Source organism: Peromyscus leucopus, chromosome 7, assembly GCF_004664715.2.
Source record: "Peromyscus leucopus breed LL Stock chromosome 7, UCI_PerLeu_2.1, whole genome shotgun sequence".
Classification (NCBI taxonomy): Eukaryota; Metazoa; Chordata; class Mammalia; order Rodentia; family Cricetidae; genus Peromyscus; species Peromyscus leucopus.
In genome coordinates, this window is record NC_051069.1 from 87,518,522 (window position 1) to 87,532,497 (window position 13,976).

The following is a 13,976-nucleotide window of genomic DNA, read 5'->3' on the forward strand; positions in this document are numbered from 1 at the left end:
TGAACAGCAGCATGCTGCTCTCTGCACACACACACACCCCTGCTACTATGACTCCCTCACTGCAAGACTCCTAAGATGTGAGCCAAAATAAGTTCTGACTCCTTCAAGTTGCTCTTCTGGCGGTACGTTTTCACAGCAACAGGAAGGTAATAAAGACTAAGGAAATGTGAGCCAGCTGGTGAGAGAAGTGGTTGATATTTCTCTTTGACACAAGGACAATACTCACCTGCCAAATTTTTCTGTGTTTCCCGTTTTTCCTTGTTGAATGACATGAATGAAGTCATAAGTAAGAATAAAAGGTACTCGCTCTCTTTTAATGCCAAATTTAGACTTGAAATTTCCAAGAATATGTCCAAAATCTATGTGGAAGAGCTGTAAAACAAATGGGATTTTATTTTCCCAGCGAGTCTCAAATGTTTTTATTTGGTATGACTTCTGCAGCGTTAAGCCCCGATTTAATGTATCACCCTACCTGAGCCATTCCCCTGTCACAGCCTGCTCAGGACCCACCTTATATATGTGGACCATTCCCCTGATCACAGCCTGCCATGGAACAATCCTTTTCTACATTATGGATATGTATTACTCTCATTTGTTAATAAAAATATGACTGGCTGATAGCAGGGCAGGAAGAGATTGAGCGAGAGAGCCAGACTAGGAGAATTCTGGGAAGGAAAAAGGTGAAGTCAGAGAGTCGCCAGCAAAACACAAGAAAAGCAAGATGAGAATGCCATACTGAGAAAAGGTGCCAAGCCACATGGCTAAACATAGATGAGAATTATGGGTTAATTTAAGTGTAAGAGTTAGCTAGTAACAAGCCTGAGCTATTGGTCAATCATTTATAAATAATAATAAGCTTCTGTGTTAGTAATGTGGGGGCAAGTAGTCAGGATAGAAAAACATACCTTTATAACAACCTACGCAGGACTCCCCTTATGCACTTGAGTCATTCCCCATCACAGCCTACACAGGACCCACCTTACGGACTACAGGGTGCTTAGCATCTCTGGCCTCTACCTACTAGATGCTGTAGTACCCTTCCCACCCCAACTCATCCCTACTCAGAATAGCTGCAACTATCACTGCAAATGACAAACCATTTCTGATTTAGACTGGTTTTGGTGGATATCCTTTTTCTGGCAACCTCCAGAGAAAAGATGCAAAGAAAGCAAAGCATGGTGGCTTAGGTCTATAACTCAGAAGGTTGTAGTGGGAGGACTGAGAGGTAGGGCCAGCCTAGTGAGAACCCACTTAAAAAAACAAACAACAGAAACAATGCATATGAGCTCCAGCTCTTGAGACTTTGAATGTCTGAAAATGTCTATTCATGGGCCAGATGTGGTGGCACATATCTTTAACCCCAGCACTTGGGAGGCAGAGGCAGGTGGACCTCTGTGAGTCTGAAGTCAGCTTAGTCTATACATAATGAGTTCCAGGACAGCCAGAGCTGCAGAGTAAGACCCCGTCTTTAAAAAAAAAAAAAACAACTCTATACTAGGGCTGGTGAGATGGCTCAATGGGGACAGGAACTTGTTACTAAGCCTGATGACTGAATTTGATCCCCACAAACAAACATACACACAAAACCAAGAGTAATTTAGAAAGTCTCTTCCATCTTATACTTGATTGTTTGCTCACTGTTCAAGGTTAGAACCATCTATCCTCTAAATTACAAAGGCCAACTTTTACTGTCTTAAAAAGTTTCCAACACACTTATTGACAAGCTCTTGAAAGTCAACTGCCACAAAGCCAGACAACTTGACAACTTGATTTCAATCCCAGGACCCACATGGTAGAAAGATAACTGATTCTCACCTCCACGGATGTGCAGTGGCACACACATACCATGCAAAATAAATAAAATCTAAAAACATAAGGAAGAAAAACTCAGTCATTCTTACCCCCTAACTCTGGCATTTAAGCTGCTATGTCTCTCTGAAAAGTCCCTTCACTACAGCCAACTGGATTCTCTCCAGCATCGAGGGTGCACTGGGTACCAGTGTACATAGCAGGATCATACTACAACTTCTGCTTCACCCCATTTCTAACCTGGCACCTTTGCCCTGGCCTCAACAGCACCCAGTGTAAAATCAGTTTCTTTTGAAACTAAGTCTCCTAGGTCCTTTGGGAGGGTGAGGGTGAGAAAGGGGATATGAGAAAATAACTACTGTGTAAAGCGAACAGCATCAGAAATGGAGTTGGGAGGAAGGTGAAAGACAGAGAGAAGCACAATCTAATGTTACCCAAGCTCATAGCCCCTGCAGCACAGCTTACCTGGCCAGTTTTTTTCACCATGATGTTGTCACTATGCCTGTCACCAATTCCAAGGACATAAGAAGCTACACAGTAGCCAGCACAGGACAGGGTGAACTCCTCAATTGCTCGATCCAGATCATCCCTGGAGACAGACACAGAAGCAATAGGAGTCAGGCCTCCAGTGAGGGGGATGAGACCTAAACCATGCTGATTCTCTAAACTACGCAGAAAACTCACACCACCAAGCTCCAAAGCTGAATGAGCCACATGGTGCAGAACAGGCAGGTGAGTCAGGCTGGCATCCAAGACACTGCCTTACAGAGCCTCAGTCATTTAAGTTCCTATCTCCCAGGAGTCCTGTTTCAGTGGGGCTTAAGCTTACATGAATGGTATTGGGAGAGGCCACCATGGCTTTGTTATATCATCCTGGGGCCTGGGAACTCTTTTTTTTTTTTTTTTTAAACTAGCTTTTGTTTCAGATTTTAGCTTATTAAAGGCAAGGTCTTATTCTATAACCCAGGCTGGCACAAAAATCACCAAGGAGCTTGCCTGACCTGGAACCCATGGTAATTCTCTCCTCCCTCAGACTCCTAAATGCTGAGATTACAGGAGGAAGCCACGTCAGTTGGGGCGGCCTCAGATTAGAATCCAGGTTTCAGAGTCAAGCACTGTCTTTCTCACCGTGCTGGTCAGTGACCTCAATCAGAAGCTAGGATACAGACCCTTTGGGGAAGACTGAAATTGATTCTATTCTCAGAGAAAGTCCCTAAACAATGTGAACAAATCAGATAAAATTAAAATCTGATTTTAATTTAACTGTTTAGCCAAAATTACTTGCAAAGCACTTTCCTTCACAGTCAAGTATTTCCTAGAATAGTGGTGTTGTCCATCACCCTTACCATAAATAAACTTATTATTCTTACATTATTATTGAAACAGGGTCTCATGGCTATAGAGCTCAGGCTGACCCTTCTGCCTCTACCTCCTGAATGCTGAGGTCACAGGCATGTGTCACTAAATGTCCCTGGTCCTAAGGATCAAACCCAGGGCTTTACAGATATCAGGAAAGCACTCTACCAACTGATCTATATCTCCAACCCAGTAACAAAATTTTAAATATTTTTCTTTTAGTTTGGAGAGATCATAGACTATACAAACTCATTTACTTTTTTTTTGTTTTAAATATGGAATGCTTCACGAATTTGCCTGTCATCCTTGCCCAGGGGCCATGCTAATCTCTGTATCGTTCCAATTTTAGTATATGTGCTGGCAAAGTGAGTACCTCATTTACTTTTAAAAATTAACCTATTAGGGCTAGAAAGATGGCTTCTCAGGTAAGAGCATTTGGGGCTCTCCTAAAGAGTCTGAGTCCCAGCACCCACAACCACCTGCAACTCCAGCTGCAGGGCATCTGAAACCCTCTTCTGGACTCTGGGCACCTGTACCCATGTGCACACACCCACCCACATACACACATGTACATTTATTTGGAAATAACAATAAGGCTGGGAATAACAGCACATGCCTTTTATTCCAGCACTTTAGAGGCAGAGGCAGGAGGATCACTGTGATCTACATGGTGAGCTCAAGGACACCCAGGACTACCCAACTTCTCCCCTCCCCAAAAAACTCCAAAACAAACCCCAAGAAACAAAACAAAAATAAATCGTTTAAAAGAATTAACCTATTAGAAACCTAAGTTCATATGGTCACATATAAGTTGATGCTATAAACAACAGTTTCAATCCACTATCTTAAAAATACTTACACTTCTAAACTTTGAGATAAAGTACAAGTTTTAAGATTTTAATAAGGCCCATGAGGCATTCTGTCTTGACTGAGGCAATAAACCATGCAAACATGTCCTCCGTCTGGTCACTACTGTCTGCTTGAGTGTTCGTGTAAAGAGACGACAACAGACTCACCCAGAGTTGTACTCCTTAAGCCAGTTCAGGAGTGCGTCTTTGTTGAAGGCTGCTGTGGCAGCCACATTGCTACTGTTCAGCTGAATGTCAGCGATTGTCTCTGAGGTACTCACAACCTCAATGAGGCCAGAGCGATCTCCTGTTGCTAAACAGCCATAGGGAAGCATCCTGGAAGGGAAAAATAGACCCAAGGGACCATGATTTCCATGGGAGGAAATATTAATCATGTAAGTTTTTCCTTTGACTTAGAAGAAAAGAGTTGCATTACTGACAGACTTACAACACCATAGGGAAAACAGAAGTTCTACCTCCTGCTGGAGAACACACTTGGGCCAACAATGGAGTGATTCACTGGATCGCTGCCACTAAAGCACCACTGGCTATATAATTATGCTTGTGAGATATTCCGTTGCCTGCTCTGATGGACAGAAGCACATCAGATATACAAGGAGTCATCCATCGCCTTTCACTCTAGATCTTCAGAACCAGGGTCATTTCATGAAATATGTGATAGCATCTTTGTTAAGGCAACTTCACTCTCCAAGTATCCACACCCACAACCTTACCATTACCCTTCACTCTCCTCATAGCCAACATTTAGTTTATCAGACTTAAAACTGATTTAATTCAGGAATGCTAATCCTAGAACTTGAAGCTGAGGCAGGTTTGGAAGTTCAAGGTCATCCTGGGCTACAAAGTGAAGGAGAAGGAGCGAGAGGGGGAAGAGGGAGTGATGGGGGAGGGTGAGAGGGAAGCCGAGGAAATGGGGAACACAAACCCAGAGCCTTAGTACTTCTGAACCCCTACCTGCTAACACCCCAGCCCAAGTCACTATTGACCTTCACCTCAGAACTCAACAGTTTCTTAGCTGGGCTTCCTGCTTTCCATGGCAGCAAGACCTGCTTCAAATGTCATCAGACCGCTCCTCTGGCAAAAGTTCTGTATGGCACCCTAGCCAAGGCAACCAGCAAAGGACAGTAGGGAAGGGCTCAGGAAATGGCTGGTGTAGCTGTGAGATGTCAGACATCATTCAGGAGTAAGCAGTCCCTGTTCTCACAGAGCTTATGAAGAAGCACAAAGCACAATGTGAGTGTGGTCACTGTGAGGAGATGCCCTGGCAGGAGCCCAGAAACCTCTGCAGATGGGGCACGGGAGACGGCTCAGCTGTTAAGAGCACCTGATACTCTTGGAAGTATCAGGTCCCAGCACCCAGGTCAGGCAGTTCACAACAACCTGTAACTCCAGCTCCAGGCGGATCTGATGCCCTCTTCAGACCTCTGAGGGCACCTGTACTCACATGCACAGACATACACAAATACACATAATTAAAAATTTAAAAATCTTCTAAAAATTAAAAAAGATAAAGAGATTGTTCAGTGGGTAAAAATGTTTGCTATGCAATTATGAGGCCCTCAGTTCAGACCTCCCAACATCTACGTAAAAAGGTGGGTGTGGTGGGGAGACAAGGCTGGGGGAGCCGATGGGACTTGCTGGCCAGCAACCTAACTCCAGGTCAGTGAGAGACTCTCTTTCAAGGAACAAGGTAGAGAGATAGAGTCGGATACCGGATGCCTCTGGCTCTACAAGCTCCTCTGTATCCCCCTTTCCAGAGAGTTGAAGGCTTGTCTGAGCTACACAGGAGGAACTTAGCAAAACCCCATATTTAAGCAGAGCTTTTGAGGAGGGAGGACAGGAAGGCCAGAGGACAGGGCTAGGCAGAACATACAAGCAAAGCGAGGAAAGATCTGACATGCTGGAAAGATGGCGTGGGGTCCTACAGGTCATGTGAGGATTAGAGAGACAAGAGAAAACTGTGGGGGCAGATGAGTGCATGAGAGTATATAACAATCAGATAAAAGGCTAGAGCCGATTTTGTTTCTAAAATTACTTCTAAGAAAGAATTCAATTATTGTATATTCCTTTAAATGAGAGCAACCCTGCTGAATTACATTCTGGCAGACTGAAATGCTAATGAACTGTATAGACCTATATTATTAATTTACTTCTCTTTCTTAAAAAGACAACTGAGGAACATTACATTTCTCACTAGTGCCTGGCAGCCTGTTGCGACACAACCCATGTAAAGCAAACACTGTTGGGTCAAAGTGCACCCTCTTGCTTTCCTGTACCCCCTCGCATCCCACTTACAGCCCAAACTGGGCACAAGTCCAACAACTTCCTCTTCAAAAGCAAGCAATGATGAAAGCAATCAGTGACTTAAGGATGGAACATTCACAATGGGAAGGAAAAAACATCCTCATCCGAAAGACAGTTTGACAGAGTCATGCTGGGGACAAACTCTTGGAAGCCTCCCTAGTCATCGCACCGAGGCCTCCTTTGCCCTGAGTGTCTAGTCTTTATAAAGGACATGACAAGACTTCTAACGTTCACCTTCCTTTCTCACACTCTCTGACCTGAGGACAATGTTACCTTCGTGGGAAAACAGGATTTTAGAATGAGACACACTGCACGAGAGGGAGAAACGGAGTAACCTTTCTCTCTCCTTCACCACACTGACCCAAGTCGGGGTAGTGCCTCAGGAGAGTGTAAACCCTCCTCACCTCGTGTTTGCACGGCTCACACCTGCTTCCTTCACCCTGACCCTTCCAGTGCCAACAGCGCTGAATGTCTTACACACAACTTCTGCACAGTCTCTCACAAGTGAGAAAATTCTATCAGAACAGTCAGGCCTAGTGGCGCACACCTTTAACCCCAGCACTCGGGAGGCAGAGGCAGGGACCTCTGAGAGTTTGAGGCTAGCCTGGGCTAGAGCGCAAGTTCCAGGACAGCCAGAGTTACATAATAGAGAGTTCCTGTTCCCCTTGCCTGTCTCAAAAAATTAATCATTAAAATCATTAAAACTCAGATGTATAAGTGAAGACAACTCCTCAATTTTTAATTTGGAATGTAGTACAGGGACAGGGAACACAGAGGACCGTCAAGTCTTCTAAATCAGACAGATTGGAGGTTGACAACTTTTCAGTTGACAGGAAAAGCAAACTGACTTCTAATTGCTCAGCCAAAGACATGGTGTCTCAACATGTTTATGCCTTATAAATGTTCTGCTTTTGACATGAAAGAACACCCCAGTATCATGAGACATCCAAGAAAATTTAAATGAGCGTAAAGGTTTCTGTTAACGGAAGCACGGCATTGCTACTAAAATAGTAACATAGAGGAGGAGCCCAAATATCTGAGACGGACTGAAGAGTGTGCATGCTGCACGACCCACTTTAACCTGAACTGTGCTCAAAAGGAAAACAAACACAACAGGCCCACTGCAGCACAGATATTTATAGAAACGGTAGAGGAGGTTTGGTGAGAAAGATACAGATAGGAGTTTGAAAGAACTCAAAGCCCCATACTTTAAAAAAAATGGGGTCAGAGGACAAAATGCCGATACCACCCCCCTGGACACTCCATGTTTCCTGCTGCACAGGAACTGAGCACACATCCAGTACTCCACACACGGCTGCCTCTAAGGAAGCAGCACTAAGCAGCCAGTCTCCAGGTGAGGCTTTGTAACTCAGAAAGGCCCACCCTCCGGCCAAATCCGCAACTAGCAAAGACTGCCCAGTATCTCTGATAACGTCAGGAAGAACAAAGGAGTCACCAGGCCAGAGTTTGAAGTTTCTCTTGTTATAGGCTCCGTGGTGGTTTGAATGAGAGTGGACTCCCTAGGCTCATGCTTGAAGGCTTGGTCTCCATTTGGTGGAATTGTTTGGGAAGGGTAGGAGGTGTGGCCTTGTTGGAGGAGGTGTGTCACTGGGGGTGGGCTCTGAGGTTTCCAAAGACTCCTGCCATTCCCAGTTAGTGTTCTCTCTGCTTCCTGCTTCCTGTTCCAGGTGAGAGCTCTCAGCTGTTCCTGCCACCATGCCTTAGCTCCACAGTCATTGACTCTAACCCTCTGAAACTGTACGCCCAATTAAATGCTTTCCTTTATAAATTGCCTTTGTCATGGTGTTTTTATTACACCAATAAGTAACTAATACAGCATCCAATAATAGCCATTTTCCCGTAGTTTCTTTTACAGAGGAGAAATCAGTGAACTTAAATGGGCTAGAGGGTATTTCTTAGCGCTTCAGGGTAACTCTACTGTTGAGAAATACAAGCAGCCACTGACAATTATGTAAAGAAAGGACTGTGTGCCATTAAGAGTTTATTTACCAGATTAGGTAGTCCATGTCCTGCTTACTGAGCTCATGTTTCTCAAGCAGGTGCATTTACTGCAATGGTTAATAATGACTGTTTGGTGTGGTGGGGGTTGGGGGTTGGGGAGGTGGTGTTGCCAGAGAGGATTCACTGACAGGGAGGATGTGCCCTGCATGTGGGAGGCACCATCCCACACACTGTGGTCCAGGATAGAACAAAAAAGAAAAAGAAAGCCAGCCAAATGCTGCCACTCCTTTGTCCTCACATTCTCATCTGCAGAGAGATGAATAAGAGCCTCCGGCTTCCAAGGCCAGGAGCTGGTCTTGCTCCAGTGAGTTCCCCACAATGGCGGAATGACAGCCTCTCGACCATGAACCCCAAACAAAGCCTTCTTCCTGCAAGCTGTTTCAGTCAGCATCTTCTTGGGTGTGTGTGACGCGCGCTTCAGTGTCTCTCCTTCCATCATGGAGCTCAGCCACCCGAGCTTGTGCCGCAACAGGCCTCTCTATCCACTGACATGTCTCACGGGCCCTACATTGCTTCTTGGTAGGATCTGGTCACAACAACAAAAGCAACACACTCAACCCTCCATCTGTGATGTATTCCCTATGAGTGGTTAAGGGGGGGGACAAAAAGGCCACCACTCATACATAACAGCGCTTTTAAGTAGTTAGTCAGAAATTCATAGGTTAAAGGAAAACTATACCACCAACAGTGACCATTGGGTCCTTTTTGGGTGAATTCTGAAATAGGGTGCTAGAGCTGAAAGGAGTGGGTACATACTCCCACCCCTAATCCAGAAGCAATCTTCAATTAATAACCACTTGCAAATGAAAATTTAGTTTCTTCCAAGGGAGTCTCACTGGGGAAGCAAACTACCTTTAAAAGGGTAGGCTGCATGCCCAGCCAGAAATGAAAGTCAACAGTATCATGTCATGTCAGGGCTTTTCCTCTTTTAAATTTTATCTTTTGTTTGTTTTTTGTTTTTCGAGACAGGGTTTCTCTGTGTAGCCCTGGCTGTCCTAGAACTCATTCCGCAGACCAGGCTGGTCTCAAACTCGGAGACCTGCCTGCCTCTGCTTTCTGAGTGCTGGGATTAAAGGTGTGTGCCACCACTTTGTGGCTTTAATTTTATCTTATTATTTTTTTATTTTTATGTTTTTTTTCTTTTTACCCCACATCCTTTATGTATATATTATGGCTTCCAGTTTAGTGATTTTAATGGAATTCCTGAGTGTGAGAACAAGTGGGTTTGTTTCTTGTACCTTCTCTTGTGGGTCTTTTCCTTCTGTTTGTCTGTTTTGCCCAATTCTGATGTGTTGGTTTTTCTTTTATCTTATTATATTATATTTTACTATTATCCCTTAGAAGTCTATTTCTTTTCTAATGATATATTAAAAGGGGGTGGCTCTGGATGGGAGGAACCAAGAGGAGTAGAGGAAGAAGAAACTGTAATCAGGATGTATTGTATGAAGGGGAAAAAACCTATTTTCAATAAAAGGGAAAAAAACGTAGATCTCTTACTGCAATCATAGTTACAGTCCCATGAAAGGGAAAAAAAAAAATCACACTAGATTGTTCTAACTTAGTAGAACTAGAAAAGTATATTCTAGAAAGATCTAGAAACAAAGACTTCCTTTAAAATACAAGGTGGCAGACGAGATAATTCAGTGGATGAAAGTACTGGCTGCCAAACCTGGGGCTTAATCCCTAGGATCCACAGAAGAAAAAGTCAACTCTCAAAAGCTGTCTTCTGACCTCCACATGTGTCCCCATGGTGCACATATGTGTATGTGTGCCAAGACACAAATGTTTAAAAAACACAAAGTAGACAACCAGGTATTTTGAGTGCCATCATATTTTGGCAAACAAAGGGTTATTGGACATGTCTTCCCACACACTGTTTTCTCACTTTGATAGGACAGTAATTTAAGAGAAAAACATGAATGTGGAATCTTGACAATCCTGGATTTGAAATGGGCACTATTTAATATTTTTTTAACCTTTGTTTTAAAGTCACTCACATGTTAAAAAAGAGTAACACAACCTTATGGAGCAGTGAGGTTTCCAAGAAATGATCTACATGAAGCTAACAAAGTGCTTTTGTTAGTCAATATACAGCAACGGTTTCCAATCCTCTTACAAAAGAGTTCAACAGGGTGCAAAGACACGTGGCTGCAATCCCAGCACTTGGCACACTGAGGCAGGATAATAAATTCGAGTCCATCATGCCTATAGAGCACGTTCAATACCACCCTGGGCTATATAACGGACCATGTTGCTGTGGGATGGCTTTCCGTATGCTGTGAATATGTGTTGCTCTGATTAGTTGATAAATAAAATGCTGATTGGCCAGTAGCCAGACAGGAAGTATAGGTGGGATGAGCAGACTAGGAGAATGCTGGGAAGAGGAAGGGCAGAGTCAGGAGACGCCAGCACCACCAGAAGTAAGATGTGAAAATACCAGTAAGCCACCGACATGTGGCAACTTATGGATTAACAGAAATGAGTTAAGTTATAAGAGCTAGTTAGCAAGAAGCCTGAGCCATTAGGCCATGGCCATAAGTTTGTAAATAATATTAAGCCTCTGAGTGATTATAAGGAGCTGTGGGAGAGATTCGTCCTGACCACAGGGCCAGGCAGGACCAGAGAAACCTTCAGGCTACACACTGTCTCAAAACAAAAGCCACCAAGCTTGAAACTGTAACCTGGCATATGATTCTAGATGTTTGTCCAAGTCATATTAATGTCCAAATCTACCCTTCTCTGGAATCTCAAGCACATGTAGTTTTAAATATGATGAGGTTCAAGCAGAGCAATGATTAGAAAGCACATTGTTAAAGATTGTACTAACTGTTATTATGAACAATAATTAAAAGTGAAGGGAAGGACTCAACAGGAGGAAAATACCACAAAATAAGCAAATGCACTGGAGCACTCACCGAAGGTCCAAACCAGCCTCTTTCCAGAGCAGATCCATCAGGCGGAGCATCTGCAGAGTCAGCATGTCCTGCCGTAAATCTAAGGGAAAGGCCTGCTAAGTTACATGCACTTGTTATCTTGTGCACACCCCACACACACTTGTTTTGTTTTGTTTTTTTAATTTTTTAAAAATTTATTTATTATGTATATAGTATGCCTGAAGGCCAGAAGAGGACACCATCTCATTATTGATGGTTGTGAGCCACCATGTGGTCGCTGGGAATTGAACTCAGGACCTCTGGAAGAGCAGCCAGTGCTCTTAACCTCTGAGCCATCTCTTCAGCCCATAATAAATAATTGGTTTTTTTTGGGGGGGGGGAGCGGTTTCGAGACAGGGTTTCTTTGTGTAGCTTTGGAGCCTGTCCTGGAACTCACTCTGTAGCCCAGGCTGGCCTCAAACTCACAGAGATCCGCCTGCTTCTGCCTCCCGAGTGCTGGGATTAAAGGCGTGCACCACCACCACCCAGCCATACTTGTTAACTCAACATTAGGCACTCAGTCAAATTCACTAAACCCATTACCAAGCACTGTATTTTTTCTTCCAATTTAATCTTGCCCATATTCACTGTATCAAACAGGCTCAGTGATCAGCATTTCCCTGTACGGTTTCAGAAACCAAGTTTTCAACTGTTTCCCATATATGAACTATTGCACCAACCACAGGATACTGTGAAAGTACATACTTTCTACACATACTGTAGCATTTATTAACTTTTCCCACCTTTAAGGCTACAAAGAAAATTCTTAGGAATCACACAACTCAGTTGCATTAGGAACCCAGCAAACTGTTAGTAGTTGAATTTATTTTATCATCGTGTCTATGAATGCTTCTAGTCTTAACACTCATGAAGCATGAACTTGAAACTTGCAAACTTGAAGCCAGTCTTGTCTATACAGTGTGATCTTGGGCCAAAATAATAAGAAGTAATAAAAGTTAAAGAGTCCTTCCAGCCTGGCATGATGGCATGTAACTGTAATCCCAGTACTTGGAGGTGGGGAAGGTAGGGGCATCAGAGTTCAAGGCCATTCTTGGCTATATAATGAGTTCACGGCCAACATGGCCTACATAAAATTGTCTGTCCTCTTCCCCCCACTTCCCAAAGAGTACTTTCTTTGTTTGTTTGTTTGTTTGTTTATTTGTTTGTTTATTATGTGTGCAGTATTCTGCCTGCATGCCAGAAGAGGGCACCAGATCTCATTACAGATGGTTGTGAACTACCATGTGGTTGCTGGGAATTGAACTCAGGACCTCTGGAAGAGCAGCCAGTGCTCTTAACTATTGAGCCATCTCTCCAGCTCCCAAAGAGTACTTTCAAACAAAATAATGTCAAAGTAATAATGGTATACTATCTGTATGGTCAGTGGAGTAAAATATTTAGCAATACATCATGAGGGTTGGGTATGCTGCACATTCACGTAATCCCAACACTGGGAGGGGGGTGAGTCAGCATCACAGGTTTGAGGTCAGCCTTTGCTACAGAGTGAAACACTATCTCAAGAAACATGACCCACTCTAAAGAAGTTCAATTAAGAAGTTGCAAGCACATATAATAAGTTATTTATTGCAAATCCCTTGAAGGACTCTGGTACAGAGATGTTAAACCTTCAAGACCCTAGAGCTAATCAGTTGGAGGGCTTGCTTGTGGCCATAGAACTTATAAGCCATGACTGCCTTTGGCTGGTGCAATTACTTCAGAGGCATTTCCTTATAAAGTCTGGGTCATCTGCTCAATCCAAACACGAACTCTGGCAATGATATCAAAGTTGCTGTCACTGGAACAGGATGCATGAATATACACTGAGATAGCCTCACCTTTGCAAGCTTTTCATCAAAAGATTTAATATTTGTATTTCATAGGGCAAAATAGGAAGGCTTATTAGGTAACTAAATAAACTGTAAAGCGATTTCTCAGGAAGAAAGGAAGGGATCCTAGGGGATGCTGAGTTGACCTTATGAGCACTGGCAGTGTCCTCTTGGCTGCTATCACACTGAAACACACGCCTTTCCAATATGATGTGAAAATTCCAGGACTCACCATCGCCATTTTTAAAGATCACTCCAACCGAGTCCTCTCCAAAACCTCTGTTGCTGTAGACCAGCCACAAGGGCTTCATCTTGGAGTCCATGTATTTGCACTTTTCAACACTGAAATCAGCAAGGGGGAATCAACCACTTCAGCAAAACAATGTGTAAGACTAAAAGTGCCCTCAAACATCAGGCTTGCAAGCCCCTCACCTATTTCTTTCAGAGTCTAGGCAAGTCATAAAGAATATTCTGAGTAGAAAAGGAACCCTGAGGACAGCTCTGGTTGGCATATACTAATGCCAATGGGTGAAGCAGAAACCTAGGATCCGACCTTTTATTACCTCCACTTGAAATTGCTCCTTGTTTTCTTATATTTCCTTAACTTTTTATATTTAGTGAGTAAAAGATTAGAATACACTACTTTATTAAAATCAGGATTACAAATAACTCTTGATTTTTAAGGACATTTCTTATTTGTGTGTGTGTACATGTATTTGGGTACCACAGAGGCTAGAAGAGGGAGAGCATCAGGTCCCCTGGAGCTGAAATTACATGCTAATGTGAGTCATCTGACCTGAGTGATGGGAACCAAACCCTGGTCCTCTGCAAGAGCAGCAAGGGCTCTTAAATGCTGA

At 43.4% G+C, this 13,976-nt stretch overlaps 1 protein-coding gene and 1 non-coding gene across 2 annotated transcripts in view; both read right to left on the reverse strand.

The window, feature by feature from the left end:
• Positions 1–13,976, reverse strand: part of Pik3cb (phosphatidylinositol-4,5-bisphosphate 3-kinase catalytic subunit beta) — a 110,449-nt gene that overhangs the window by 3,534 nt on the left and 92,939 nt on the right. Inside the window, exons 18-22 of the mRNA XM_028869985.2 lie at positions 13,352–13,461; positions 11,276–11,354; positions 4,182–4,349; positions 2,275–2,398; positions 227–372 (exon numbers count right to left, since the gene is read on the reverse strand). Coding sequence (XP_028725818.1) covers positions 227–372; positions 2,275–2,398; positions 4,182–4,349; positions 11,276–11,354; positions 13,352–13,461 — 627 coding nt within the window. The remainder of the gene's footprint in view (positions 1–226; positions 373–2,274; positions 2,399–4,181; positions 4,350–11,275; positions 11,355–13,351; positions 13,462–13,976) is intronic.
• Positions 3,435–3,538, reverse strand: LOC114693590. Its single transcript, XR_003734575.1, has one exon. It is a non-coding gene; the product is annotated as a U6 spliceosomal RNA (small nuclear RNA).